This window comes from Mustelus asterias, chromosome 30 (genome assembly GCF_964213995.1).
Source record: "Mustelus asterias chromosome 30, sMusAst1.hap1.1, whole genome shotgun sequence".
Taxonomy (NCBI): domain Eukaryota; kingdom Metazoa; phylum Chordata; class Chondrichthyes; order Carcharhiniformes; family Triakidae; genus Mustelus; species Mustelus asterias.
Genome location: NC_135830.1, coordinates 10,927,245 through 10,954,856, shown reverse-complemented (window position 1 = coordinate 10,954,856; position 27,612 = coordinate 10,927,245). Strand labels below are relative to the sequence as shown.

Here is a 27,612-nt window from a genome sequence, read left to right as displayed (position 1 = left end):
ACGGGAATGAAGATTCCTTGAGGAAAAAAAAGTGCACCGTTGTCAGTTTAACCGCTAACGTTATTATAAATTATTTGGACCAACTAGAAAAATGGGCTGAAAAATGGCAAATGGAATTTAACGCAGACAAGTGTGAGATATTGCACTTTGGAAGGACAAACCAAAGAAGAACGTAGGATGGTAGGACTCTGAAGAGTGCAGTTGAACAGAGGGATCTGGGAATACAGGTACAGAATTCCCTAAAAGTGACGTCACAGATGGATAGGGTCGTAAAGAGTGCCTTTGGTACATTGGCCTTTATAAATCGGAGTATCGAGTATAAAAGTTGGAGTGTTATGGTAAGGTTATATAAGGCATTGGTGAGGCCGAATTTGGAGTATTGTGTACAGTTTTGGTCACCTAGTTACAGGAAGGATGTAAATAAGATTGAAAGAGTGCAGAGAAGGTTCACAAGGATGTTGCCGGGACTTGAGAAGCTGAGTTACAGAGAGAGATTGAATAGGTTGGGACGTTATTCCCTGGAGCGTAGAAGATTGAGGGGAGATTTGATAGAGGTGTATAAGATTTTGATGGGTATAGATAGAGTGAATGCAAGCAGGCTTTTTCTGCTGAGGCGAGGGGAGAAAAAAACCCGAGGGCATGGGTTAAGGGTGAAAGGAGAAAAGTTTAAAGGGAATATTAGGGGGGGCTTCTTCACGCAGAGAGTGGTGGGAGTGTGGAATGAGCTGCCAGATAAAGTGGTAAATGCGGGGTCACTTTTAACATTTAAGAAAAACTTGGACGGGTTCATGGATGAGAGGGGTGTGGAGGGATATAGTCCAAGTGCAGGTCAGTGGGACTAGGCATAAAATGGTTCGGCACAGACAAGAAGGGCCAAAAGGCCTGTTTCTGAGCTGTAATTTTCTATGGTTCTATGGTTCTAAAGCGAGGTCGGGAGGTGGAGCTTCTCGCTGCTGCCATAACCTGAGATTGGCAGTTGCGGTCCCAGTTACCTCAGTCAGATACATGTGCACTTCCGGTTCTAACGGAAGTTTCCCATCTACATGTAACTCCTGATAGAAACAGTGACCAGGTGTAAGGATGTGTAATTCTCTACTGAAGATGATTCATGGAAAAATATTCAGCTACTGCAAATGCTACTGAGACCACAGATTTCCGCTCCTAAGTTCATTCTGATGATCAGATTATCTAATTCCATTTGAAGCAATTGAAACATAAAGTAGACGAATCAAAATCAGAACAGAGAAGGGGAAATGTTTTAACAGGGCATATGAAACACCAACACCTCGTGTGACGTCAGCTTTCGAGACGAAGAAAAACTTTTAGCGCTTTATAGTGTTCATTATCTGCAGCAAATTCCTCAGATAAATCATTAAAGTTTATCAATTTTGGAGAATTGGAAACTGGAAACAAATACATTTGAGCACCACGAGTTATCCTAAAGCACGTGACAGCCAATCTGGTACTTTCGCAATGCAGTCACTGTTGCAATGTCTCGAAAATAACTTCCCTTATCGAGGAGACAGTGGGCATGTGACAATGTCACTCCGCACATTAGTCAGAGGGCCACGTTAATCTTCCATACCAATTGATTCAATTCTAACATTTGAAACTGGTAAACGTTAAATTAACACAGTCTGTGATTGAAAATTAACACCAATAATGGTGATCGTGAATTTTCATCGTTTGACTTGGAAAATTAATTTACTCAGCAATGTCCTTCAGGGCGTCAGACGAGGACATCGCCATCTTTCCTTAACCTGACCGACATGCGACTCCAGATTGACTCTTCACTACTCTCTGAACCCAGTAGCAAGCCATTTACTTTCAGGACAATTAGGGATCCATGGAATGCATGCGATCCCTGCAGTGCAGATGGTGGCCAATTGGCCCATCGCGTCTGCGCACATTCTCCGAAAGAGCGTGTAATGTCACACATCACCTGGAACTGTTAGTTTTTGTACGAGTGTTAAGGCTCGATGTAACGTGGTGCTTCATCGCCGCGCAGTAATACACGGCTGAGTCAGAAATCTGAGTGTCTGTGATGTTCAAAAGGATGTTTGTGTTCATTTTATCCTGTACAGCAGAAAACCGCTTTCCAAATGTAGGCGCGTTCTCTTCATTACCAGCAGTATGTCTGACCAGCATGTACTGATGGCCCTGTCCCGAGTACTGTACGTACCAATATGGGTAAGCTGCTGTGTATGTGGTGGGGTAGTGACAGGACAACATCAGGGGACTCCCTTCACTCACTGCAACTACTGTGGGCTTTTGGAAAAGTTTATCCAGCTGGCTCTGCGCTGGAAAAAATAACAGAATGTGACAAACATAACTCTTAGATGTGTTTTTGATTTAAAATGAAATACGTTTTGAGCACAATTTTTCTCTCTCTCGAACGCATACACTCTTACAGTCAAAAATACACACATTATCTCTCCCTCTCTTTCTGTCACATACAATCACAAAAAGATATTCTCTCTTTCGCCACATAGGTTCCCTCCTACAGACAAAAACAGGTGCAGTTACACACCGACACGCACAGAAACTCACAAAACGCAGGGACACAAACAAAGACACACAGACATCCACACATAGTCAGGCACGCGCAGACACACAGCCAAAAACATATGCACAGACAGACAGACAGACACACATACATACACACACACACACACACACACACACACACACACACACGGAAAAAACACACTTAGACAGATATACAAATAATAACGCGGGCTCTTATTCACTAATCTACTGAAATTTAGCGATGGACTGCATTCCGTGAGTGAAATTAAAATAGGGGAATGTTCAGAGATTTATTTCCTGAGCTCACTGGCCCCAGACGATTAACATTGCAATTTTCTTCTGGGTACATTCATCAGCCAAGGCTGCCCTTCTCGGGGAAGCAAAACCCCTCCCCCAGACCGGCCGTTCTGACTGAGATAGTTCAGTTTGATTTTCCATTAAATGGACTCGGGGCATTCATGGGTCCAAGAGCAAAACTCGAGGAGCCAGGCCTCCCCAATGAGGGGAATAAATATTAGAGGAAAATCGAAAAAACATCAACGAAATAAAACGGTGATAATCGCCCGAAATACTCACTCGTTTGAAGGATCATGAGCAAATGTAATAGGTTGGCGGATAGTGTTCGGGGCCGGCAATCACAATGAGGATCAGAAGGCTTGTTTGTGCTGAATATTACGTCCAAATTCTATACTGTATGGAAATGTACGATGCACATTCAATCAATTTGATACGTCCTATTACCGCATTTACCAGCACATGACCATGAATCCCATACACAACATGCAAACTGCGATTGCCAGCTAACCTTTCTGACGTGTTCAGGCAGCCAATTGGTGCGGTGTTGCGGCTTTGTGTGTGTGTGTGTGTGAGAGAGAGAGAGAGAGAGAGAGAGATTGGGCGGGTGGTGGAGGCGGGCCTGGAGCGGTTGGGGGCTAGAGGGATGGGCTTAAGGGTAGTCATGGCAGGAGAGCTTGCACCTACGAATGTTCGATATGGCAACAGTGCAAGTTTCAGGTGTCACTAGGTGACCAGGTGTTCAGGAAGTGTGTCCAAACGTAGCAACTGGCTAACCACATTTCGAAGCTGAGGCTGAGAAGATTCAATGTGGGGCATCCCCATAGCTGAGCAAGTCGTCGATAACACGTTCCGAAAGTGACCAAACCGCAGGTGAAGGTTGAAAAGGCAGAAAGCCCATGGGTGACCACGAGGCGGAGTAGAGGAAGGAAGGTAGTTCAGGACTGGCCTGTGGTCATCTGGCAGCTTTAACGTTTTGGCTACTGTTTCTTTCGCGGCGGAGGGTGGGGGGGGGGGGGGGGGGGAGGGAGGTGGGGGAGGGGGGCGGGGGGACTGCTCTACTGATTCTTTCGCGGTGGAGCGGGAGGGGGGCTGAATGTGCCGGGGAAAGCAGTGAAAGTCAACGTCGTGGCAACATGCATGGGTCTGCTGCACAATAGGTGAGGAGGAAAATGGCATTGCTATAGAGGGAGGGATTCAATTCTCTGGAGAAAAGACTTAACATTTCTGGGATGGTTTGCTGCCTCACTAGTGCCAGGGTCAGAATGTCAGTAAACGGCTGCAACTTTTTCTGAAGGTGGAGGGGGTGGGGGAGGGTGGAGGGGGTGGAGATGGCTACAGAAACCGTGGTAAGTATTGATTTCAACTAAATAATAGAACAAGCGAGGAAATCCTGCAAGCAGAGTTCAGGGAGTCAAGAAGTAGATCAAATAAAAAATAAAAAACAGAAGTTCGTAATCACGGTGCCACGTGCCAGTGAGTGTAGAAATAGGTGGTTACTTCAGACGAGTGCACGTCTGGAGAATAGGTGCAGAAGTGAGGCCTTCAGACTTCCAGAGCTCTGGAACTGTTCTGGGAGACGGCAGGACCTGTGCAAGGAGGTCGGTTTGCAACTGAACCGAAATTGGAATGGCTACCAGTATATTGGTTTCAATAGTGTAAAATTCCCTCGATGCAGGAATAGTTGTGGTGGATTGAAAATATGCAAATACAACATCCTAACTCTTTAAACTCGGTTTGACGGACATCGTCAAATCTGAAAATGTTTCTCTCACTCACGGGTGCAGCTTATTTTGTTTCAAGTCAGAATCCTAAATGCATTTATTTTTCTCAATTAAAGGAGCTTCTCATTATCAATCCACACCAGACTGGAATGTAAAACTGTGAATCTCATGTCCCCAGCAGATCAGACTTGGCTCTGTGAAGAGAGAAACAGATGATCAGGTGACCTTTCATCTGAACTGAAAGAGAAATGTAATACTTTATTACCAAATGAAAAGGGGACACGTTAAAGCCAGGAGAAATCAAAATTGAGTTCAACATTTGATATATTAATCTGTCTTATTTTCATTCGCACTTCTTTCCCCATTCATTTGTCTCTTACTTTCTGTTGCTTGAATCCCTTCCCGCAATCCCCGCATTATCACAGTTTCTCCTCAGTTTGGTTGTGCCTTTTGTTTCCTTGATAGGTCGGATTATCAGCAGAGGCGTTGGTCACTGACAGAGGACATGTTGCATTTCTCCTCACTGTGAACTGTGCTTAGTCATAGAGTCGTACAGCGCAGTAGAGACGGTTTGGCCCATCGAGTGTACAACAACAATAACTGCCACGAACATCGCGCTAATCCCATTTTCTAGCACGTGTCCCATATCCTTGAATGCTATGATTTTTCAAGTGTTCATCCAGATACTTTTTAAAGTTTATAACTTTTCCGGCCTCCAATAATACCTTCCCAGGCGCTGTACTGCATATTCCCCCAACCTCTTCGTGAAAAAAAAATACTTGCTGAATCTCTAGCCCCTTAGCTTAAAACTATGCCCCCTCGTGATTAACATCTCAACAAAGGGGAAGAGCTGCTTTCCCTTCACCCTGTCCATGAACCTCAAACATATACGCCACAATCAGCCCCCGCAATCCCTCAGCCTTCTCTGTTCAAAGGAAAATAATCCAACCCTATCCACTTCCCCCTTTTCGCTCAAATGTTCCGTCCCAGGAAAAATCTTGGTGAATCTGCTCTGTTCCCCTATTCGTATAATCACATCCTTCCTACAGTGAGCTGGCCAGAACTGCGCACAGTATTCCAGCTCTGGCCTAACCACCGCGCTGTACAACTCCAACGTTAACTCCTTGCCCTTATATTCTATGCCACGACTGATAAAAACAAGTGTCCCTTATGCCGTCGTAGCTATCCTATTCAACTGCTCTGCCACCTTCAGGGATCCGTTTATAAGTATTCCTAATCCACATGTTCCTCTGAGCTTCCTAATGTCCTGCGATTCATTAAATAGTCACCTGTGTTATTATTTCTTCCAAAGTGCATTACCTCGCACTTATCCGGTTTATACACCATCTGCCACTGTTGGTTCCATCTGACCAACCTATCGAGACCTTCCTTGAACATAAGGTTTTCGTCTTCAATATTAACCACGCCAACAATCTTTGCACCAGCTGCAAACTTGCTTATAATTCCCCTCAAATTATCATCTATATTATTTATGCATGTAACAAACAAAAAGCGTCTCAGCACTGAAACCTATAGTAGGCCACTTTGCTCTAACCTCCATTCATTCGAACAGACTTCTACCACTGCCCTATGTGTCCTATTATGAAGACATTTTCGGATCCATCTCGCCCAGTTTCCTGAATTCCAAGTGCTTCTATATTCTCAATCAGCCTCCCCTGTGGGACCTTCTCAGTGCTTTGCTCGAACAAAACAAACTAGATCAACTGCACTTCCCTCAATCACAGGGGAAGGAAGTTAAAATATGCAACTTGAAAGTAACAAGATTTGACATGTGCGTCGTGTGTATCATCTGACTCTTCTTCAGAGTTTATTGTCAAAGTTACACGTTTGATTTTCCCAGCTCTGATATAAACTCATCCAGCTGGAAGATTAACCTTGTTTCTCCCTTCACAGGCGCTGTGAGTCGTGTTTTCAGTAAATGAAGAATTGAACAAAAGATGATTGACTCCATGACTGGGAATTGAACGTGGGGCCACTGCGCCGAATCCTGATCATTATGCTCTCAGGGAAGCTGACGTGACACATTGGTAATGAGATGATCATCTTCGTACCCATTGCTTTAATTCAAATGACTTTCCCTAAAAACATAGTCACAATGAGGAATGATGGGAAGCGTACAGGACAGGATTTGAACTTCACTTGGAAAATCTAAATTCGTCACATTTGTCCCTGGAACCAAATGAGAAAATGTTGGAAAACCTCAGCAGGTCAGGTAGCATCTGTAAGGAGAGAAAAGAGCTGTAGCTTCGAATCCAGATGACTCACTTTCAGAGATTCCAGCATCCGCAGTAATTTGCTTTTATCCAGAACTTAACCCCTGGGCCGGGAATACAGTCTCACTGTTTGCAATACTGTTGCTTATATCGGCAGCCAGTCATTCAGCCGGTGTTTCCGTTTGTTCCCCCTATAGGAGCAACTGCACTCCTTCCAAACATTCTCCTTTCCCCCAACAACTGTTTCATTGGCACTGTTCCTCCTCTTTTTTCCTACCAGGAACGACACCGCCCACACTGCTACATTCAGTCTGAACTGTTTATCTTCAGCTGCAAGGGCCAAAGCAAACAACAATTCTGTCAATTGTGGGATTCGAAGAAACTTTTTTGCAGAAACTGGAGTATTATTTCCAGCGCCGTAGATCACTCGGCCACGCTAAACAACATGGTAAGCGTGTTATTTACTGTTATTGTTACTGAAATACATTAGAAGCAACGGAGCTGGGAAAGGCCATCAGAAGGCTTGAATCTGCTCCTTCGCTGAATCTGGTAATCCTGAACTGTGTAACAAATAGAATCCATCTCCAGTCTGAGACAAAATGAGCTGCAGTGAAGGGTCGACACCATTTAAACTACCTTAACCTCGCCTGTTTCCCAATCTCCTGCGAAATGAAAATAAAACTTCCTGTTGAATTTGATCACGGTCTTCACTTCAAAAAGGACGGACACGAAGCGAGACTGAGATTTCTCTGTTCTTCCAAGAAATAGCCGATATTTATTTTCACGGTTAGGACGAGAGCAATAAATCTTCATTTTCTGACCTGCAATTAACACAGCAGGGAGGGAGCGGGAGGGGTGGGTACTGAACACAAACCACTTAACTCCAAGGGTAACGGGTGAACTGTATTTTTAAACTGACGTACCCTATGGGACGGTGGTGTAGTGTTTGGTACTGTTACCTCACAGTGCGAAAGACAAGCGTTCGATACTTGGCTTGGATCATTGTCTGTGTGGAGTCTGCACGTTCTTCGTGTTTCTGTTTGGGTTTCCTGCGAATGCTCTGGTTTCTTCCCAGAGTGCAAAGATGCGCACGGTAGTTGGATTGGCTATGCTAATTCTTCTGCTAATTACCTAAACAGGCAGCCAAGTGTGGCGACCAGCAGATTTTCACAGCAACTTCACTGAAATGTTAATGCAAGCCTACTTGTAACACGACTAAATAAACTTTAAAATACATCTCTCTGCTTATTATTTTCATCTCAGATCATTTTCATCAGCGACAAGTATTTCCTTCAGAATATCCTGTTTAGAGGGACACACTTGGTTCTTTCAGCGAATGACAACACTTACTGTATTTGCCAGGACATGACGTCGACAGCGAGGTGAAATAGTCTCATAAGTTGCTGAAGTTATCGAGGTGTACAAAAGTCTAAAGGGAACAAATGGAATAAACGTCGACCAAATGATTCCTCAATGGGGCAATGTAGAACAAGAAGACGCAGGTATAGATTGAGAGGCGGTGGATTTAAATCTGAAATGAGGAGGACGTACTTCTCGCAGAGAGTGTTCTCGCAGAGTGGCGAGTGTCTGGAATTCGTTGCCCCAGAACGCGGTGGGTTCTGAAAGATTGAATGGTTTCAAAAGGAGATAGATATATTTCTGATTTTTTCAAAAAATGTTTAAAGGGAAATGAGGAACAGATGGGGAAGTGGACTTGACCACTTTTTAAGGAAACAATGGGGAAGTGGACTTGAGACCAGGGAGAGATCAGCCATGATCTGATTGAATGACGGAGCAGGCTCGAAGGGCTGAATTTGCCTCTTTGAGCTCCTGATCCCTATGTTTCCATATTACTGAGTGGAACTTGCAAAACTCAATGTGGCTCCAAAGAACAAAGAACAATGCAGCACAGGAACAGGCCCTTCGGCCCTCCAAGCCCGCGCCGCTCTCTGGTCCAAACTAGACCATTCTTTTGTATCCCTCCATTCCCACTCCGTTCATGTGGCTATCTAGATAAGTCTTAAACGTTCCCAGTTTGTCCGCCTCCACCACCTTGCCCGGCAGCGCATTCCAGGCCCCCACCTCCCTCTGTGTAAAATACGTCCTTCTGATATCCGTGTTAAACCTCCCACCCTCACCTTGAACCTATGACCCCTCGTGAACGTCACCACCGACCTGTGAAAAAGCTTCCCACCGTTCACCCTAACTATGCCTTTCATAACTTTATACACCTCTATTCGGTCACCCCTCATCCTCCGTCTTTCCAGTGAGAACAACTCCAGTTTACCCAATCTCTCCGAATAACTAAGCCCTTCCATACCAGGCAGCATCCTGGTAAACCTCCTCTGCACTCTCTCTGAAGCCTCTATGTCCTTCCGGTAGTGTGGCAACCAGAACTGGGTGCAGTATTCCAAATGCGGCCAAACCAACGTTCTATACAACTGCAACATCAGACCCCAACTTTTAAACTCTATGCCCCGTCCTATAAAGGCAAGCAATCCAGTGTAATCTATGTACATTACATTCACCGGTTCCCCTTTATCCACAGCACATGTGTGTCCTGGAAAGAACTTCGGAACGGCCTAATTCTGTGGTTAATCGCTTTGTGTTTCTTTGTTTCCCTCATCTCACCTCTCCTGACTTCCACCCGACAGGATGTTATGTTTCCTCCCTCCTGCATCTCATTTGCTCGAAACGTTCTACATTTTTAAGCATCCCCAGTGTCAGTTAAAGGGTATAGAGGTGAAAGATGAGCTTTGTTTCTCTGTGCACACACACTCTCTGACTTTCTGAGCGATTCCAGCATTTTCAACTTTCACTGCAGATGTATGATCAATTTTGGATGACAATGAAAATATAATTATTTGGCAAATATTTGCAACGAAGGCTCGTTGGTCTAGGGGTATGATTCTCGCTTTGGGTGTTGAAATTCGCAAGCTTGCGAGAGGTCCCGGGTTCAAATCCATTTCTGCTGTTTTGAATTGGACAAGGTACTGGTTCTGTAAATTTATTTTCCGTGTACACGGCGGGATTGCTTCATATGGGCTTTGGGTTGAGAACCTGAACACATTCTAACGCCATAGCAGGCTCACAAGTAAATCAAAACATTTTCAATGGCTGACTCTGCTTGCAGACACGAATTGAGAGGACCTCATTCCTTCGACAGAGGCCCTATGGGTGGAGCTGAGAAACAGGAAAGGTATGACCACATCAATGGGCTTGTATTATAGACCACCCAATAGTCAGCGAGAATTGGAGGAGCAAATCAGCGGAGAGATAGCAGACAACTGCAAGAAACACAAAGTTGTGATAGTAGGAGATTTTAATTTTCCACATATAGATTGGGACTCGCATACTGTTAAAGGTTTAGACGGGGTAGAGTTTGTAAAATGTGTTCAGGAGAATTTTCTACATCAGTATATAGAGGTGCCAACTAGAGAGGATGCGATATTGGATCTCCTATTGGGAAATGAGTTAGGGCAGGTGATGGATGTGAGTGTGAGGGAACACTTTGGATCCAGTGATCATAATGCCATTAGTTTCAACCTGATCGTGGATAAGGATAGACCTGGTCCTCGGGTTGAAGTTCTGAACTGGAAAAAGGCCAAATTTGATGAAATGAGAAGGGATCTGGGAAGTGTGGATTGGCACAGGCTGTTCTCTGGTAAGGATGTAAATGGAAAGTGGGAGGCCTTCAAAGGAGAAATTTTGAGAGTGCAGAGTTTGTATGTTCCTGTCAGGATTAAAGGCAAAGTAAATAGGAATAAGGAACCTTGGTTCTCGAGGGAGATTGTAACACTGATTAAGAGGAAGAGAGAGTTGTATGAAATGTACAGGCAGCAAGGAACAGATCAGATGCTCGAGGAGTATAAAAAGTGCAAGAAGCTACTTAAGAGGGAAATCAGGAGGGCAAAAAGAAGACATGAGGTTGCTTTGGCAGACAGAGTGAAGGAAAATCCAAAGAGCTTCTATAGGTATGTTAGGAGCAAAAGGATAATGAGGGATAAAATTGGTCCTCTTGAAGACCAGAGTGGTAGACTGTGTATGGAACCACAAGAGATAGGGGAGATACTAAATGGGTTTTTTGCATCCGTATTTACTGAGGAAACGGGCATGGAGTCCACGGAAATAGGTCAAACTGGTAGGGAGGACACGGAACCATTACAGATTAAAGGGGAGGAGGTGCTTGCTGTCTTGAGGCAAATCAGAGTGGATAAATCCCCAGGACCGGACAGGGTATTCCCACGGACCTTGAGGGAAGCTAGTGTTGAACTTGCAGGGGCCCTGGCAGACATATTTAAAATGTCAGTATTCACGGGGGAGGTGCCGGATGATTGGAGGATGGCTCATGTTGTTCCGTTGTTTAAAAAAGGTTCCAAAAGAAATCCCGGAAATTATCGGCCAGTAAGTTTGACGTCGGTGGTGGGCAAGTTATTGGAAGGTGTGATAAGGGATAGGATCTACAAATATTTGGATAGACAGGGACTTATTAGGGAGAGTCAACATGGCTTTGTGCGTGGTAGGTCATGTTTGACCAATCTATTAGAGTTTGTCGAGGAGGTTACCAGGAAAGTGGATGAAGGGAAGGCGGTGGATGTTGTCTACCTGGATTTCAGCAAGACCTTTGACAAGGTCCCTCATCGGAGGTTAGTTAGGAAGGTTCAGTCGCTGGGTATACATGGGGAGGTAGTAAATTGGATAAGACACTGGCTCAATGGAAGAAGCCAGAGAGTGGTTGTGGAGGATTGCTTCTCTGAGTGGAGGCCTGTGACTAGTGGTGTGCCGCACGGATCGGTGTTGGGTCCATTGTTGTTTGTCATCTATATCAATGATCTGGATGATAATGTGGTAAATTGGATCAGCAAGTTTGCTGATGATACAAAGATTGGAGGTGTAGTGGACAGTGAGGAAGGTTTTCAAAGCTTGCAGAGGGATTTGGACCAACCAGAAAAATGGGCTGAAAATGGCAAACGGAATTTAACGCAGACAAGTGTGAGATATTGCACTTTGGAAGGACAAACCAAAGAAGAACGTACAGGGTAAATGGTAGGACTCTGAAGAGTGCAGTTGAACAGAGGGATCTGGGAATGCAGGTACAGAATTCCCTAAAAGCGACGTCACAGGTGGATAGGGTCGTAAAGAGTGCCTTTGGTACATTGGCCTTTATAAATCGGAGTATCGAGTATAAAAGTTGGAGTGTTATGGTAAGGTTATATAAGGCATTGGTGAGGCCGAATTTGGAGTATTGTGTATAGTTTTGGTCACCTAGTTACAGGAAGGATGTAAATACGATTGAAAGAGTGCAGGGAAGGCTCACAAGAATGTTGCCGGGACTTGAGAAGCTGAGTTACAGAGAGAGATTGAATAGGTTGGGACTTTATTCCCTGGAGTGTAGAAGATTGAGGGGAGATTTGATAGAGGTGTATAAGATTTTGATGGGTATAGATAGAGTGAATGCAAGCAGGCTTTTTCCGCTGAGGCTAGGGGAGAAAAAAACCAGAGGGCATGGTTGAAGGGTGAAAGGAGAAAAGTTTAAAGGGAATATTAGCGGGGGCTTCTTCACGCAGAGAATGGTGGGAGTGTGGAATGAGCTGCCGGATAAAGTGGTAAATGCGGGGTCACTTTTAACATTTAAGAAAAACTTGGACGGGTTCATGGATGAGATGGGTGTGGAGGGATATGGTCCAAGTGCAGGTCAGTGGGACTAGGCATAAAATGGTTCGGCACAGACAAGAAGGGCCAAAAGGCCTGTTTCTGAGCTGTTTTTCTATGCTTCTATGCTTCAGACGACCTCCCACGTTATGGGAGACTCGGGGAAATTGCGGGTCCCCTTGCAGAGATATCTGAATCATCGAAAGCCACAGGTGATCTGCCTGAAGACTGGAGGGTGGGAAATGCCGTGCTTTTGTTTAAAAAGGGTTGCAGGGAGAAGCCTGGGAGCTACAGGCTGCTGAGCCTCACATCTGTAGTGGGGACGTTGTTCGAAGGTAGTCTGAGAAACAGGATCTGGAGGCATTGAGAGAGGCAAGGACTGATCAGCATGGTTCTGTGAGTGGAAAATCATGTCTCACAAATTTGATTGAGTTTTTTGAAAGGGTAACCAAGAAGGCCGATGAGGGCAGTGTAATTGATGTTGTCTGCATGGACATTAGGAGGCATTTGACAAGATACGGCATGGCAGGTTGTTGCATAAGTTTAATCTTACGGTATTCCGCGTGAGGTAGCCAAATGGATGTAAAATTGGCTTGATGATAGGAGACAGAGGGTGGTTGTAGAGAGTTGCTTTCAAATTGGAGGCCTGTCACCAGCGGTGTGCCTCAGGGTCGGTCCTGGTTCCACTGTTATTTGTCATTTATTTTAATGATTTTGATGAGAATTTAGCAGGCATGGTTAGTAAGTTTGCAGATGACACCAAGATTGGAGGCATTATGCACAGTGAAGAAGGTTATCGAGAATTGCAGCGGGATCTTGATCAATTGGGCTAGTGGGCTGACGAATGGCAAATGGAGTTTAGTTTAGATGAATGCGAGGTGATGCATTTTGGTAGATCGAACCAGGACAGGACTTGCTCAATTAATGGTCGGGCGTTGGTGAGAGTTTTAGAAAAAAAGATATCTTGGGGTACAGTTCATCGCTCCTTCAAAGTTTAGTCACAGGTGGACGGTGGCGGAGAAGGCATTCAGCATGCTTGGTTTCATTGGCCAGAACATTGAATAGAGGAGTTGGGATGTCTTGTTGAAGTTGTACAAGACATTGGTAAGGCCACACTTGGAATACTGTGTACAGCTCTGGCCACCATATTCTCGAAAGGATATTATTAAACTAGAAGGAATGCAGAAAAGATTTACTAGGATGATGCCGGGACTGATATTTTGAGTTATAAGGAGAGGATGGATAGACTTGGACTTTTTTCTCTGGAGCATGGAAGACTGAGGGTGATCTTATAGAGGTCTATAAAATAATGAGGGGAATAGATCAGCTAGATAGTCAATATTTTTCTCAAAGGTAGGGGAGTCTAAAACTGGAGGGCATAGGTTTAAGGTGAGAGGGGAGAGATACAAAGTGCCCAGATGGTCAATCTTTTCACATGGAGGATGGTGAGTGTCTGGAATAAGCTGCCAGATGTAGTAGGAGAGGCGGGTACAGGTTTGTCTTTTAAAAAGTGTTTAGACAGTTAAATGGGTAAGATGGTTATAGAGGGATATGGGCCCAACACAGGCAATTGGGACAAGTTTAGTGTTTAAAAAAGTGGCGGCATGGACAATGTGGGGCGAAGGGCCTGTTTCCATGCTGTAAACCTCCATGACTCTATGCTTGTAATTCGGACAGCTGGCTGTGTGTTTATTATGATTCATTCGTGGGTTGTGTGTCCATCCCAATCTCTGTCACTGTCTGTCTCACTTTGTCTCTATAACTGTCCCATTCTTTTCTCCCCTCAGTCTCTCTGTCTGTGCATCTATCACTGTTCATTTTTTTGCTCTTTTTTTCTGCTGTGTCTGTGTGAGCTAAATTCCCTGGATTGATTTCTGTGATGAGGCGGTTGTCCAGGGAGGAGATATTCAGTGGGATGAGTCTGTTCTTTCTATAGTTCAGAATAACCAGAAGTAATCTGATTAAAAATTCTGAAACTGGGAGACAGTTTTACAGTGTCCATACCGAAACGTTGATTTCACCTAGCCGGGAGACTTGGAACAAAAATATTAAGGCGAAACATGTAAGAGGAGTTTGCTATGTTAGGATGGAGATGAAACTAAGAAGTGGAGGATGTGAATGAAATTATTGATGATTGAGAGGAATACATTGAAACCTCGGGGATTCTGTCGGTCGATTAATTGTAAACTTTGCAATCAGAATAAACTGAGACAACAAATGGACAAAAAAAAGGTTAGTCTTCACATATTTTAGGATATGGAGTGCCGCTTCTTCCGTGTTCCTGTCTAGCTCAGTCGGTAAAACATGAAGCTTTAATTTCAGGGTTTGAGCCCCAGTTAGGTGTCATTACTTTTAAACTTTGCTGCTTTCCTGGGTGAACTCCAGCTCCACTTTCCCCCGGCAGTGTCAACGTTCAAACTGAGACTTTCTCCATCCCACTTTGTTCACATCACATTTATTGCTTTCTGCTTTAAAGCTGTCTCTGTTTCCCTGGAAGTCGACGAGTTTAGTGCTTTATTCAGCGAGAAGGATTCTTCCAATTTTGCGCCAAATTTGAAACCAAATCTGGGATATTGTGTCAGTGGAAACAATAATCATTCCCGTTGTAATTCAATCACTTCAGCCTTACATTTTACCGTAAGGACGTTTGATCTTTCCTCCTCTCATGCTCTGTTTTCCTTGACTCTGTATTCGTTGTAAACCATTAAATCTCTAATTTCTTCCAGTTTAATCCCACATCGTATCTGTTTCTCTGCATCTCCGTCGGTTACAGGACCACAAGTTTTTTTCCAAGTATTCTATTTTCAAAACCAATGGAGAGTTCTGCCTCATCACAGTTCAGGCTGTGAGTTCTATAAGCCACCGTCTGGGTGAAATGCATTACTGAACCACTCCCACTAATCCTGCCATTAATTCTGTTACATTAAATAGTTTAATTTCCTGTGACTCTGTTGGTAACGATTTTGGAATGTCATTAGGCCAAATTGCATTACTGTGACTTGAACACAACAATATAGGTTAAAATTCCGGAATAACTGAGAGATTGCTGCACTAACGGATATTTTAAACTGAGGTTCCCTCTGCCCCATCAGGTGTGAAGGGAATATCCCATGAAGGAATATTTGTTCGGCTGCAATGATAAACGTGTTCCATTTACTCCCAGTGAAGTGGGGGGCAGTTTTCACTGACAGCTTCAGTGGATTGATAAACAGAGCCAATCGAGTTGTGCAGCGACACAATGCAATTCCAATGGAAGAACATAGACTAGAAATGTAAACAATGTTTCGCTCTTCACAGAAGCACTCAGATTGGCTGAAAGTTCCAGGATTTACTGCTTTTATTGCAATGTAAATCATCTGCAGCAGGATCACTGTTTCCGAGTTGGAAATGTTACATGGGTGACAGGCTGAGATCAAACACAGATAGTCAAAGGCAGTGATGGGCTCCAAAGCGCTGACGATGGAGATGGTGATACAAGCTAAAATCCGGGTGGTATTAGGTCAGATTTAACCGTTTACACTGACAGAAATATCACTAATTTCTGGATAAAAATCTCGGGCTAAATGACTTCTAAAAAACTTCTCCCTGAATGAAACACTAAACTATTTGACTTCTACTGATTGCAAATAGTTTTTATTCAGAAATCTGTAATTGTGAGATGAACAATGCGAGATGGAGAAAGCCTCAGTTTGAGTGGTGTCACTGCCGGAGGAATGGAGAGCTGGAATTTAACCAGGAAATCAGCAAAGTTTAAAAACAATGGCGCCTAACGTGGAACTTGAACCCAAGACTCTGCAATTACATCTGCCATGCAACCGACTAAGGTAGCCAGGCTACTGCTGTGATAACCCTTGTCCGACTCTTAATACCCAAATGTTGTTCGAATCTGGTGTCTCAGTTTGTTCTGATTACAAAGTTTACAATTAACGGGCCAACAGCATCCCCAAGGTTACCAAAAGAGAAAATGCTGGAAAATCCCAGCAGGTCTGCCAGAATGAGAAAGGAGCTGAAGTTTCGAGTCCAGGTGACACTTTTCCAAAGCTCAATTTGAAATGTCAGCTTTGAAAAGGGCCATCTGGACTCGAAGCGTCAGCTCATTTCTCTCCTTACAGATGCTGCCAGACCTGCTGAGATTTTCCAGCATTTCCCCTTTTGGTTTCAGATTCCAGCATCCGCAGCAATTTGCTTTTATCCCCAAGGTTACAATGCGTTCCTCTCAACCATCAATAACATCACTCAAATCTTCTACTTTTTAGCTGCAGTTCCTTCAAACATTACAAACTCCTCTTACATCTTTCATTCTGCTCTTTTCTCTGTAACATTTCAAGATTCAACTTTTGAACGAGTATGAATCATGTTGTGACGGTAACAAGCTGTTCGTTTCCATCGGGAACTGAAGCACACTGAGACACAGAGAAAACGAAGCAAATACACACACCTGAGAGACAGGGGCCTAAGGAGAGACAAACACAATGAAAACAAGGCTGACACTAACATGGTTCTGATGGTGTTCCAGTTCCGGCTGCAGCATCCGTGAATGTTTCTGTGAATTAACGGAAATGGGAACACGCCCGAGTTTTTGCATGGATTTGATTTAATTGACTCTGTAGACATACAATTGAAAGCAGGAATAATAAAAAGCGGGAAATCCCAATGGATTTTAACTCGATCACGTTAATCACTCGGACATGATTACTAGTTTCTAAGATATTAAGCCAACCGCAGGTCCAATGTATCAGTTACTCTACAATTTACTTGAAACGTCATTACTTTTAACGTCATTAATCGAACATGTAATCACTAAAAATTCATGCAGTAGAATGTAGCATTATTCATTTTGACAGGAGGAACGAGCAGAGGCAATGCAAATATGAATTACTGTGCGCAATTGATAGGCTTGTGGAACCAGCTTCGTTCCTCCTCCAGCAAAGTAGATCCGCGAGTTCAAAACCCGTCATCGTGTATGTGCAGTGTAGTGGTTATCAAATTCGCCTCACACGCGAAAATTTCTGTTTCGAAACCCGAAACAAGCACTTCCAATGCTTCAGTTTCAGAATAGCTCCGATTTCAGTATGATTTGCATTCGTCATTAAGCATCAATTGCGTTGCTGCGCGTAATCAGCATTTTCTGCTTTCAGTCTGTGTCTGTGAAGGGCAAAACAAGACTCACCTTCCAGCTGGATATCTTGTGTCAGACTTGGAAAAGTCAGAGATGTAACAACAACAACAAGCTCAGAAGATAAATCACATGGCCCAAACATTGTTCACCCAAGGATCTGATACCTGTCCAAATCTGCCGCTCTCAAGTCAGATTTTTTTATCTCCCTGTTCTACTTCTCAGACATTTCCACACCTATCAAATATCAACCAACAAAAATTCAGTCTGCTCCTCACTCCACAGTTTATGGTAAACTTTCTGATCTTCGCAAGTAGCTGCCTTCATTACAGCACAGTTTTTTTTTGTAAACCAATAGTCGCGAGTCAAATTCTCGCTGGAGTCTGAGGTTACGTTTGAGATTCCGGTAACAAGTTAGATGTTGAAGTAAGTTGTGGGGAGGAGACAGATTAATGAGCAAGAAAATTTAGTTACGGAGAGAGAGAAGTAGAAGGAACAGGACCTACTTGAAAAAGTTGAGAAAGTTATGTGTTGATGCTCAAAGTGGTGAATGGGAATTTTGGTTTTCATTATCAGGGAAATGAAATGCAAGAATCAAGAAGTCTGCCACAATTGTAACCTGGTTCTCCTGAGACCACAGCTGCAACACTCTGTGCAGTTTTGATCCCCACGATGGAGAACTGATAGACTTGCATTGGAAGTTGTCGGGGGAATGCTCGAAAGATTGGATCCTGAGATGAGGGAGTTGTCCTATGATGAAAGGCTGAGTAAATTGGGTGTTTATTCTCTGGAGTCAGACGAAAGAAAGGAGATTGTTTCCGCTGGTCAGAGAATCTAAAGGACGGGACACAGTCTCAGGATGTGGGGCTGATCATTTTGAACTGTGTAAGATGCTATATCAGAGAGTTGGTTCAGAATTGATGTCCTGATTCTGCATTGCGGGAACACAATGATAGGAATAGATTTAGCAATGTCGAATTCAAATAAAATTAGACAAATTATATTCGTCCTGCACATATTATCAAGCCTATTGTCATTCTCAGTAACTGATAGAAATTGATGCTCTGATTGTAGATATAGAACTGTAACGCACCATCACACCGAGTAAATCCACTGCCCGTTTAAATGTTGATGAGTGAAATTTTAATCAGCTTCCGTTATGAAAACATGCCGGAACTGACTCAATAAAGTCTCCATTCAAAATAAAACGTCATTTCCTCTTACAACTTCAAAGCTTTTGTTATTTTTGTACCATTTAGCGTGAAGATTTATACAGCAATTGAACAGAGATTTGATGCTAAAATATGTCGACATGTTCCCTCCGGGTACATAACCACAGTGACGCACACAGAGGAGCAAACGTAAACATAGACGTTGAGCGTGACAGACGCTTGAGGAACGACAAAGGCGGAGGCTTGACGCTCAGTTGTCGAGAATTTGACTGCACATCGAGAGGTTCCTTGTTCAATTCGGGATGTCCTCTTCAGTATTTAACTGGATTTTTTTGTAATTCTGACAGTCCTTCAGTGGTTGTAAAGTTCTTTATGACGTCCGCTGGTTGGAAGAGGCTCTATACAAATGCAAGTCTGACTGTATTTAACGATCTTCAATCCCAGTCCTCTGGTTACTGACTCAAGTCAATGGGAATAGTTTGTCCATATCTGCTCTATCAAACGGCCCTTTTTCCATTTTTGGCAGAAGGATTTAACCACTGCATCAAAACAACACTGTGGAGGTAAAGTAGTCGAAGGAACTTGTTTAGATTTGTAAACTATATCATCATGTGGTCTTCCTGTATCAGGTTTGGTGCAAATCGAACTGGCGTCAAATTTGCAGAGAAAAAGCTTCCAGCCTGATTAAGAATGTCGTGCGTTGCTTCAGCCGTGTCATCCTCTCTGGCGCGATCGGTCAGCGAACATGGTTATGAACCGAAAGAGTGGTGATTCGCGACCGTCCGGAGACGGCACTGCCGCTGTGTTTCAGTTTCCCCCACCAGCTTTTATTGTTACATAGTTTTTCTTTAACATTTCGTCCATGGGCCTCAATGAAAGTATTTCTCATGTGCTTCCAGCTCTGCTGTTAACCGGTGTTATCGACATTACTAATTCAGTGAATATTCATCCCAAACACATTTGTAGTAATTTATATATTTCAAATACTATTAAACTTAATAACTGAACGCGAAACTTTAACTCATGGTTAATCCTGGGTTTCAATTTAATTTTCCCACCCACTCCACTTCATTCCCGGTTCAATCAGAAATCTGTCCATCCCAGCCTGAAGTGTGTTCAGTGAAAGAGCTAGTCTCATTCCAAATCTCTTGCTAGTGGTTCTGGAGAATAGAAGAATGGTTAGTGACTAGCGCCACTGTCACACAGCTCGCTGGACCCTGTTCGATTCCTGGCTGGAACCATTGGCTGTGTGGGTTTTCCCCATGTCTGTGTGGGTTTCTTCTGGGTGCTGTGGTTTTCCCCCGCGTTCTGAAAGACGTGCTGATTAGGTGCATTGACATGAACTGTGACGACTCGGGTAGCTTCACTGCAGTGTTAATGTAAGCTGGATTTGTGACGAAAAAATGAATTAAAGAATGAGAGGGGATGTCACTGAAACTTACACAATTTTGACAAGGCTTTATAGACTCGAGAAACTTATGAATGTTGATACTGATTTGGTTGCGTTTGTACAAGAAATGCAGTTTTATTCCATTTCTGACGAGAAGTTTGTAAGTAGCTCAGATTTCATGCAGCAAAATGAATGGTATTCATTTTGACAGGAGGAACCAGCAGAGGCAATAAGTTGCTGGGGGTAATTGACAAGATTGTGAAAATGAGCGATTTTGTTTCTCACCGCAGTTCAAACTGGGTCAACTATTATTCCTGTTTTCAATCAGGAAATAATTCCAGCTCCTCTTCATTCATCTGCTACACGCATTCAATAAATTTTCATTTCCTGACCGGGAATCGAATGCTGGTCGTGGCAGTGGGAGCGCCGAATCCTAACCATTAGACCATCAGGGAAGATAACGAGGCAACGTTTAGCCTGACTTTTCCACTTCAGCATTTTTTTAAATACACAAGAAATATTTGTTGGACAAAAATCACATCCAGAATTAACACGAGTGACTCCTTCAGCCAATGAAACACTAATTGTTGCTGTCTGGAACAAGGAATCAACAGTGAGGTCTCACAGGATGTTCATGTGTATCTTGCAATTTCCAAAACCGACCCATCTCATCACTGCTGATCCTGTGAAACGGATGAGGTAACACACAGCAGATGTCCATCGCTTCAACCTATCTGCTTTCCACCTCAGCATTGTGCAGCTTTAAAAGCACCGTTCTTTAAAAGTTTAAGACTATCGTCATTCCACTGATCATTACCGACTTTCTGTGTATTTTATATTGTGATAAAACCTGTATTTATAATATAGACAGCTGATGGTAGACATTCTCTGCTGATTTGGCAGCATCTGTGGACACATAAAAATCTAAATATTTCCATGCGTTAGCTGTTTCTGAATTATAGCGATTATTGCGTTTGTAAAGCGGCAAAATATTTTCAAAACAACTGACTCATTTCAAATTGTTTTTGTTAAATATTAAGGCATTAAATTGTCTCACAGCCATAGGACATTTACACTTCGCCAGGTCTTGAATGATATTGTACAACTGCAGTCATAGAGAAAGGAAACAAATTGGGACAAATATTATTTTCTGAATCTTACGTTAGATCAATGAATATGCCACATTGCTAAGGTTTTCAGCCGAATTGGAATAGGAGAAAACAAGGTTCCACATTGCAATCAGACTGCACGGTTTGATATTCTCGGCCGGTCACATTGGTCATGAGCAGAGTTTCTATAGTGTAGGGGTTATCATCTTCATATCATACAGTATAGGCTCCCCGATTCGAAACGGGGTTGAACATGATCGAAATTTACTGCTGGAAAGTTGCCCGATTGTAGTTCGTTGTTGGATGTGAACTGAATACGGATCAACCAAAATATTAATTTGTTCTTCAGCAATTATTGGAAAAAATGCTCTCAGTGTGCAGCTGATGTCGGTTTGATGGATTAGCCATGGTAAATGTGTGGGCTTAAGTGGGTTAACGTGGCGACAACAGTCTCGGTCAGGCACCCTGGGCTTACATTCTCTGGATCATGTGTCAGCCATTTATGACGAAGGTATGGAGATATTTCTTCTCTCAAAGGCTTGTGAATATTTAGAGTTCTGCAGCCGGCCAGAGGTGTGTGGATCCTCAGTCGATGAGGACATTGGAGGTTGAGTTGGAGTGTTTTCTGAAATCTAAGGGAATGAAGGGCTGTTGGGATAAGCTGGGAAATTGGGGTTGAGGTTGCGGATCTGCCTTGAATCAGTCGTGGAGGAGGCTCAATGGGACATGTGACCCAGTTCTACTTCATTGATTCTGTTCACTATCAATAGCAGATCCAGTACCAATGGCTTCCGCTGAGAGCATTGAAGTCTCAGGCACTGAATTCAGGGTAATAGCATTAGTTAAGGCGTATGATTGAAACCCATCACTGCTGAACGTTCAATTAATTAACTTCATGGAGTACCTTTGATTTGATTTTTTATTGTCACATGCATTAGCATACAGTGAAACGTATTTTTCTTGCACGCTACACAGACAAAGCATATCGTTCATCGGGAAGGAAACGAAATATTGCAGAATGTACTGTTACAGTCATAGCTCGGGTGGAGAGGAAGATCACCTTAATACAAGGTAGGTCGTGCATTTTAACACGTGAATTCCATGCAGTAGAATGTATCGTGAAACATGTCAACAGGAGGTACCAGTAGACACAATGCAAATATAAATTGCTGTGGGCAATTGACGTGTTTGTGGAGCCAGTTTCCTTACATCGTTGCACCGCAGCGTTTCTGGTAATTTTCACGTTCGCCGTTCACACGCAAGTTTCCTGGTTCAATCCTGGGCAGAAATGTATTAAACAGGAATAGAAAATGTTGGAAAATCTCAGCAGAACTGACGGCATCTGTGGGGAAACCAACGTTTCTAATCTGGATGACCCTTCATCAAATTTCCTGATTCGACACACTGGCTCTGTTCTCTCTTCACAGATGCTGCCAGACCTGCTGAGATTTTCCAGTATTCTTTTTGTGTGTTTCAGGTTCCAGCATCAGCAGTATTTCACCTTTACAGAAACATTTCCAAATGTTTTCAATTTCAGAGTAACTCAGCTTTCAGAAATAATCACGCATTTGCCACGAATTATTAACTGCCGAGTATTTCCAACATTTTCTGATGGTAACGCCATGAATCAGCCTGTGAAAAGAACAGAAGGAATGGTCTGTGATAGAAAGCAAGGGAGGATGTTTAAATGAAACAAGGAGTGATGGATAAGGCAACATTTAGCTGGCGATCGTGGAGGCCAGGTGGTCAAGTCGTTCAGAGTCAATCCATTCACCGCCAAGGCCCAGAATTGATGATAAACTGTCAACTAAACAGAACATTTTACTGAGCGTGTAATCAGTTTCTGGAGGTGAAAGAATCTGAAAGCAAAGGAAGAGAATATCATTTGCTGCAGAAGGTTGAATGACTGTGTGACTATGTCTGTAGCGACAGTGACCTGGAATGAAGCAATGGAGACAGTAATGATGAACAATGAGATACAAATCTCTGAAATCACAGCAGAGCTGTGATCAGCTAATATTGTTCAGCAGATTTCCCACAAGAAGCTATCGAAGAGGCAGAGGTTACGAATGATCTTTGAATGTGGTGAGCTATAGTGAAATTTAGTGGGGTAGAATGCAATATTATTCATTTAGACAGGAGGAAGCAGCAAGGAGAATGTAATGAAAAATTGCCGGGGACAATTGACGGGATTGTGCAAGTGGGTTTATTTTGTTTCTCCAGGTAGTTCAAACTGACAGAATGATCATTCCTGTTATCGATCAGGAAGTAATTTCAGCCCCTCCTCAATCATGTGCTGGTCGGCAGCAATAAAATCGACATTCCCTGACCGGGAATCGAACCCAGGCCGCGGCGGTGAAAGCGCCAAATCCTAACCACTAGACGACCAAGGAAGATGCGGGCAAGCATTTTAATCTGACCGATACATTTCAGCGTTTTTCAAATACTCGAAAAACGTTTTGGGGGAAAAAAACCTCATGTTTAGATCGAACACGAATGACTCCTTCAGTCAGCAGCAAATTACTGCAGATTCTGGAACTTAAAAGAAAAACTTAAAATGCTCGAAAATCTCAACAGGCATGACGGCATCTCTGGAGAGAGAATAGAGCCAACATTTCAAATCTGCATGGTCAGTCATCAAAGCTGAAGACAGGAAAAGGGGACGAGATTGATACTTTAAGTGTGGGATATGTCGTGTGAGGGTGGGAGCCGTGGGTAAGAGTTGACAAAGTTGTGATGGAAAAAAAATCAAAGGGAATGGAAAGGGTGGCGGTAAAAGCAAAATACTGCGGATGCTGGAATCTGAAACAAAAACAGACAATGCTGGAACATCTGAGCAGTAGCAGCACAGTGGTTGGCACTGCTGCTTCGCAGCTCTAGTGGACCTGGGTTCAATTCCCGGCTTCGATTCCCGGCTTGGGTTACTGTCTGTGTGGAATTTGCGCATTCTCCTCGTTTCCACGTGGGTTCTCTCCGGAAGCTCCGGTTTCCTACCACAGTCCAGAGATGTGCGGGTTAGGTTGATTGACCAAGCTCAAGTTGCCCTTGGTGTCCTGCGATACGTAGGCGAGAGGGATTAGTGGGTAAATATGTAGGGATAATGGGGGTAGAGCCTGGGTGGGATTGTGGTCGGTACAGACTCGATGGGCTGAATGGCCTCTTTCCGCACTGTCGGTTTTTTAACTTTTCTATGGAGAGAGATGTTTTTGGAATCTAAGGGAATGAAGGGCCATCAGGATACGTTTGGAAATTGATGTTGATTCCTGGGATTCGTCATGATCTCCTCAAATTCCGGAGGAGACTCCATGGGACATGTGAGCCAATCCTACTCCATCAATTCCATTCCCTGCAGCACCAGATCTGATAGGGATCACCTCTGTTAAAAGCGTTGGTGAGTGTTCTGAGGCATTGAATTCGAGGCAGCAGCATTTGTGGAGGAAAGTGATCAAATGCCGCAAATTTCAGGTGTTCAGTTGATTTGCTTTACACGTCATGAATACTTTTTCTCGAACATGTTATTACGAAACGTTAATGCAATAGGAAGTATCATTATTCATTTTGACAGGAAAAATCAGCAGAGACAATGTAATATCAATTGCTGTGGGCAGAAGATGGGCTTCCGGAGCCAGTCTAGTTGTTTGTCCAGTAAACCGGATCTGCTTGTCCTGAGGTCATCACCGTGTTTCTGTAGTTCGGTGGTTATCACAAGAGCCAGGTTAATTCTGAAAATATCTGGTTAGGACGAGGAATGATGAAGTGTACATGATAGGATTTGAACTTCAGTTAGAAAATTCAAGTCCAGCACCTTAATTCCTGGGCAGGGAATAAAGTCTCGATGTTTGTACTCCTGTTATTTATATCATGATGCAAAGATTGGCATTGGACTGGAGTGGGTACAGTAAGAATTCTCACAACACCAGATTAAAGTCCAACAGGCTTATTTGGAATTGCGAGCTTTGAGGAGCACTGCTCCTTCAGCAGGTTGTTCAAATAGGCAGTCAGAAATTCAGCCTGTGTGCGCTCTCAAAGGAGCCACTTGCACACACGCTGCTTTACCCCAGCAACGTTTTAAATTGGTGATGTCTCTGCTCGTTGTTCACGACGAAAACGACACCGCACACACTCCTGCACTCAATCCGAGATGTTAGACCAAAACTCAAATCCATTTTGGCAGCGGTGGGATTTGAACCCACGCCTCCGCAGAGACTGGAGCCTTAACCCAGCGCCTTAGACCGCTCGGCCACGCTACCACGTTAAACTGCATCGCAATCATGTTATTTAATGATAATGTTACTGAAATTCATTGAAAGCAATGGAGTTTGGAAAGGCCATCAGGAAGCATGAGCCTGCTCCTTCACTGAATCAGGTAAGTCTGAACTGCGGAACAAACAGAAATCATCTCACGTCAGAAACACAATGAGCTGCAGTGAAGGGCCAGCATCATTTAAACTGTCCTTAAGCTCGTTGCTTCCCAATTTCCTGCCAGAAATGACAAGAGAACCTCCTGTTGAATTTGCTCAGGGTCTGCACTTAAGGACACGAGGCGAAATTATGTTTTGTATCTTCGTCAAGGCAATAACTCACATTTGTTTTCAGAGTTTGGATGGGAGCAATAAATCTTCAATTCCAGACCAGTAATCTAAACAACAGGGAAAGAGTCAAACTCACCAGACCAGCAGCTTACACCCTGTTTTAGAATTTAATTCATCCACGCTGCTTTCGTTACTTTAATTTTTACGCCACGTTCACCACAAATAGCTTTCTCCTGCAAAATGGCGCCTTCTGTTTCAACGCCAGTGATGTGTAATTAATGAAAGCTCCAACAAGGTGAGGCTTCTTCCTGTGTTTACCCAGTCCAACGTCGGCATCTCCACATCAGGGAATACAGTCTCACTGTTTGGAATCCTGTCATTTATATCATGGTGTAAATATGTCGGTGTTGGACTGGAGTGGGTACAGTAAGAATTCTCACAACACCAGGTTAAAGTCCAACAAGTTTATTTGTAATTGAAGGCTTTCAGGAGCACTGCTCCTTCATCAGGTTGTTTAACTCGGCAGTCAGAAATTCAGCCTGTGTGTGCTCTCGAAAAGAGCCACTTGCACACACGCTGCTTTACCCCAGCAACTTCTTAAGTTAGTAATGTCTCTGCTCGTTGTTCCTGACGAAAACGACACCGCACGCACTCCTGCATTCAATCCGAACTGTTAGACCAAAACTTAAACTTTGGCAGCGGTGGGATTCGAACCCACGCCTCCGCAGAGACTGGAGCCTTAATCCAGCGCCTTAGACCGCTCGGCCACGCTACCACGTTAAGTTGCATCGCAATCATGTTATTTAATGATAATGTTACTGAAATTCATTAAAAGCAATTCAGCTTAGAAAGGCCATCAGGAAGCATGAGCTGCTCCTTCACTGATTCAGGTAAGTCTGAACTGCGTAACAAACAGAAATCATCTCACGTCAGAGACACAATGAGCTGCAGTGAAGGGCCGGCATCATTTAAACTGTCCTTAAGCTCGCCTATTTCCAATTTCCTGCCAGAAATGACAAGGGAACCTCCTGTTGAATTTCCTCAGGGTCTGCACTTAAGGACCATATTATGTTTTATATCTTCATCCAGGCAATAACTCACATTTGTTTTCAGAGTTTGGATGGGAGCAATAAATCTTCAATTCCAGACCAGTAATCTAAACAGCAGGGAAAGAGTCAAACTCTCACCACCAGACCAGCAGTTTACAGTGTGTTTTAGAATTTAATTTACCCCCGCTGCTTTTCTTCCTTTAATTTTCACGCCACTTTCGCCACAAACAGCTTTCTCCTGCAAAAGGGCACCTTCTGCTTCAACAACATGATGTGTTCAGCCAATGACAACATACCACGAACACTCAAGTGCAATTATCACTTTCGCTTCCGACGGTTCGAAACCGGACTGAAACATTTCCAAATGCTTTTCAATGGAGAGTGAGGGAAAAGTTTCATTATTCAGTGTCAATATAAACAGCAAACTCTGACCCATTACCAGACAGATTTTACCTTGCAACAACATCTCAATCGTTCGTACTTTGCACCCTATCACTGTCCTTCTCTTTCTGTGTTTGTTCTTGAACTGTTGCACATATGAAATTTCCAGCTCTGATATAAACTTGCAAACCTCACTCGGCTGATTCTAATAGATCTGTTTTCGATCAGAGAGTAAATCAGATCATTATTAATGGTTTCCTGAGAGCAAATACTCTTATTTTCCTCAGCGGGAATTGAAGCCAGACATCACTGGGGGAGTGCTGAACATGAACCATTGGACTGCCAGGGAAACCGGTGAACTGCGTTTTTCAAACTGACTTAACATATATCCCTTTTCTCATTATTTTCATCTCAGATCTTTTTCACTTGT

The 27,612-nt window shown here is 43.5% G+C and overlaps 3 non-coding genes and 1 gene segment (V, D, J or C); all 4 read right to left on the bottom strand.

Moving 5' to 3' along the window:
• Window positions 1–1,938: 1,938 nt before the first annotated feature.
• LOC144480887 (T cell receptor alpha variable 12-3-like) lies at window positions 1,939–17,694 on the bottom strand. The segment is given in 2 exon segments: window positions 1,939–2,300; window positions 17,604–17,694. Coding segments are annotated over 2 exon segments (453 nt in total).
• A 5,847-nt stretch (window positions 17,695–23,541) lies between these two features.
• On the bottom strand, window positions 23,542–23,613 carry trnae-uuc (transfer RNA glutamic acid (anticodon UUC)). The gene has a single exon. It is a non-coding gene; the product is annotated as a tRNA-Glu (tRNA).
• Window positions 23,614–25,388: 1,775 nt separating this feature from the next.
• On the bottom strand, window positions 25,389–25,470 carry trnal-aag (transfer RNA leucine (anticodon AAG)). Its single transcript has one exon. It is a non-coding gene; the product is annotated as a tRNA-Leu (tRNA).
• A 975-nt stretch (window positions 25,471–26,445) lies between these two features.
• trnal-aag (transfer RNA leucine (anticodon AAG)) lies at window positions 26,446–26,527 on the bottom strand. The gene has a single exon. It is a non-coding gene; the product is annotated as a tRNA-Leu (tRNA).
• Window positions 26,528–27,612: the final 1,085 nt, after the last annotated feature.